The following is a 1598-nucleotide window of genomic DNA, read 5'->3' as shown; positions in this document are numbered from 1 at the left end:
AGCATATGTAGAATAAATCCACAAAGAATTCTTACAGAAATAGATGTACAATGCTTTTACATTCCTTATTCCATAGCTTCTACTGCTTGATCAGAATTAGTATAGATGTTGTTAACTAATCTATCAGTTAAACTTCTAATTTGCATCAAATCATATGCAAAAACTAAGCAATAAGAGAAGAAAAAAAACAAATAAGTGCTCAGAAATCATGTCCATCTATACATATGCATTTGAAAGAGCAAGTTATTCGACCATCAAACATCAAAGAATACATATGCAGATCAAGAAACAAAAAAAAAAAAATTCTTAGAAAAAACAAGAAACACGGAGATAGGTAGCGAATGAACCACAAAAATATAAAATGTTTAAAGGAGAAACTTCACCAGAATGTTGCAGTCAATCGACGACACCGAACAGAGGGGGGTGGGGGGGAGCGGAACCAAGTTTCAACCCTAACCATACAAATGATATAGGAGGACAGTGGCCTGGGTATCTGCGAGGATAGGGGGTGAGATTCACGTAAACCTAAAAAAACAACGACGTCAAAGGCACCTCGCAATGGAGCTCCAACCGCGGAAAGCCCTTTCCTCCCGTTTCGACATTCGACCTAATGCAGCCCCCGACCAGCAAAACACATGAAATAAAAGGATTCTCAAACGCGACTTCTCTTGCTCCGCAACCAAAAACAAAAAGCCACAAAAACGAGGTCCCAAATGGGTCCTAAATTAAAAGTTATGTACTCTTGTTAATGAACATTGTTGCTGAAGTTAACGGCACGAAATCCTTATAGGCATTAACAGGAGTCAACGAAGAGTTGATCACCTCATCAATGCTATAAGCATCAATATTTAAGAGCGAAACATTAAAATATTCTTCAAGTATATGAACCCCACAACACAAATTTCCCTTTATAGACTTAAAAAATTTGCCCTTAAATTAAGTTACTAGTAAAAATATTTAATAAACTATTACATAAATTATAAAAATTATTATCATTAATTCAATAATAAATCACCCCAAAATTATCATAAAATTCAATCTGCCACAAACAAAATTATTATAAAAATGAATTACATTTATATTTCAACAAAAATTTTGCCTTAGAAAGGTCATTCACCACATACTTTGTCCACATAAAAGGCACTTTGGGCTCAACTTTCTCACAAAAAAGACCATTCTTTTTTTGGGTCATTTACATAAATGAATCCAAATCTCACTAGTCCAATGACCATATCTTCCATTAGACTATGACTGATCAGCGTAGAACATAAAACCAACTAATTAACAAAGGGTAGCACACGTTTGCTCTCATAATGCAATTTCTAAAACTCTATGAAACCACCCAATTATACATCAGTAAGAAACCTAGCACAAGCACCCAAAGCCTACACGCACAATCAAAGCAACAAGTAGCACACACAATGCAACTAATGTGTCTACTGCCAATTGTACTGATTTCGGTTCGGACCCATATTTGGGCCACGGTTGGCACCAGAAGCGCCGTAAGGACCACCTTGTGGATAGTTTCCAGCCGCCGCACCATAACCAGCACTACTACCGCCGCCGGCCGCCCCCCGCCCCCCCGCCCCCCCCCACTC

At 37.9% G+C, this 1598-nt stretch overlaps 1 protein-coding gene across 1 annotated transcript in view; it reads right to left on the bottom strand.

The window, feature by feature from the left end:
• Positions 1-1088: 1088 nt before the first annotated feature.
• LOC110037610 (cyclin-dependent kinase C-2-like) overlaps positions 1089-1598 on the bottom strand; it is a gene marked incomplete at its 5' end in the record, with an annotated part of 4934 nt that continues 4424 nt past the window's right edge. Inside the window, 1 exon segment of the mRNA XM_020742300.1 lies at positions 1089-1567. Coding sequence (XP_020597959.1) covers positions 1437-1567 — 131 coding nt within the window.

The sequence above is a fragment of the Phalaenopsis equestris genome, unplaced genomic scaffold, assembly GCF_001263595.1.
Source record: "Phalaenopsis equestris unplaced genomic scaffold, ASM126359v1 Scaffold222190, whole genome shotgun sequence".
Classification (NCBI taxonomy): domain Eukaryota; kingdom Viridiplantae; phylum Streptophyta; class Magnoliopsida; order Asparagales; family Orchidaceae; genus Phalaenopsis; species Phalaenopsis equestris.
This window is presented reverse-complemented; position numbering and strand designations above follow the sequence as displayed.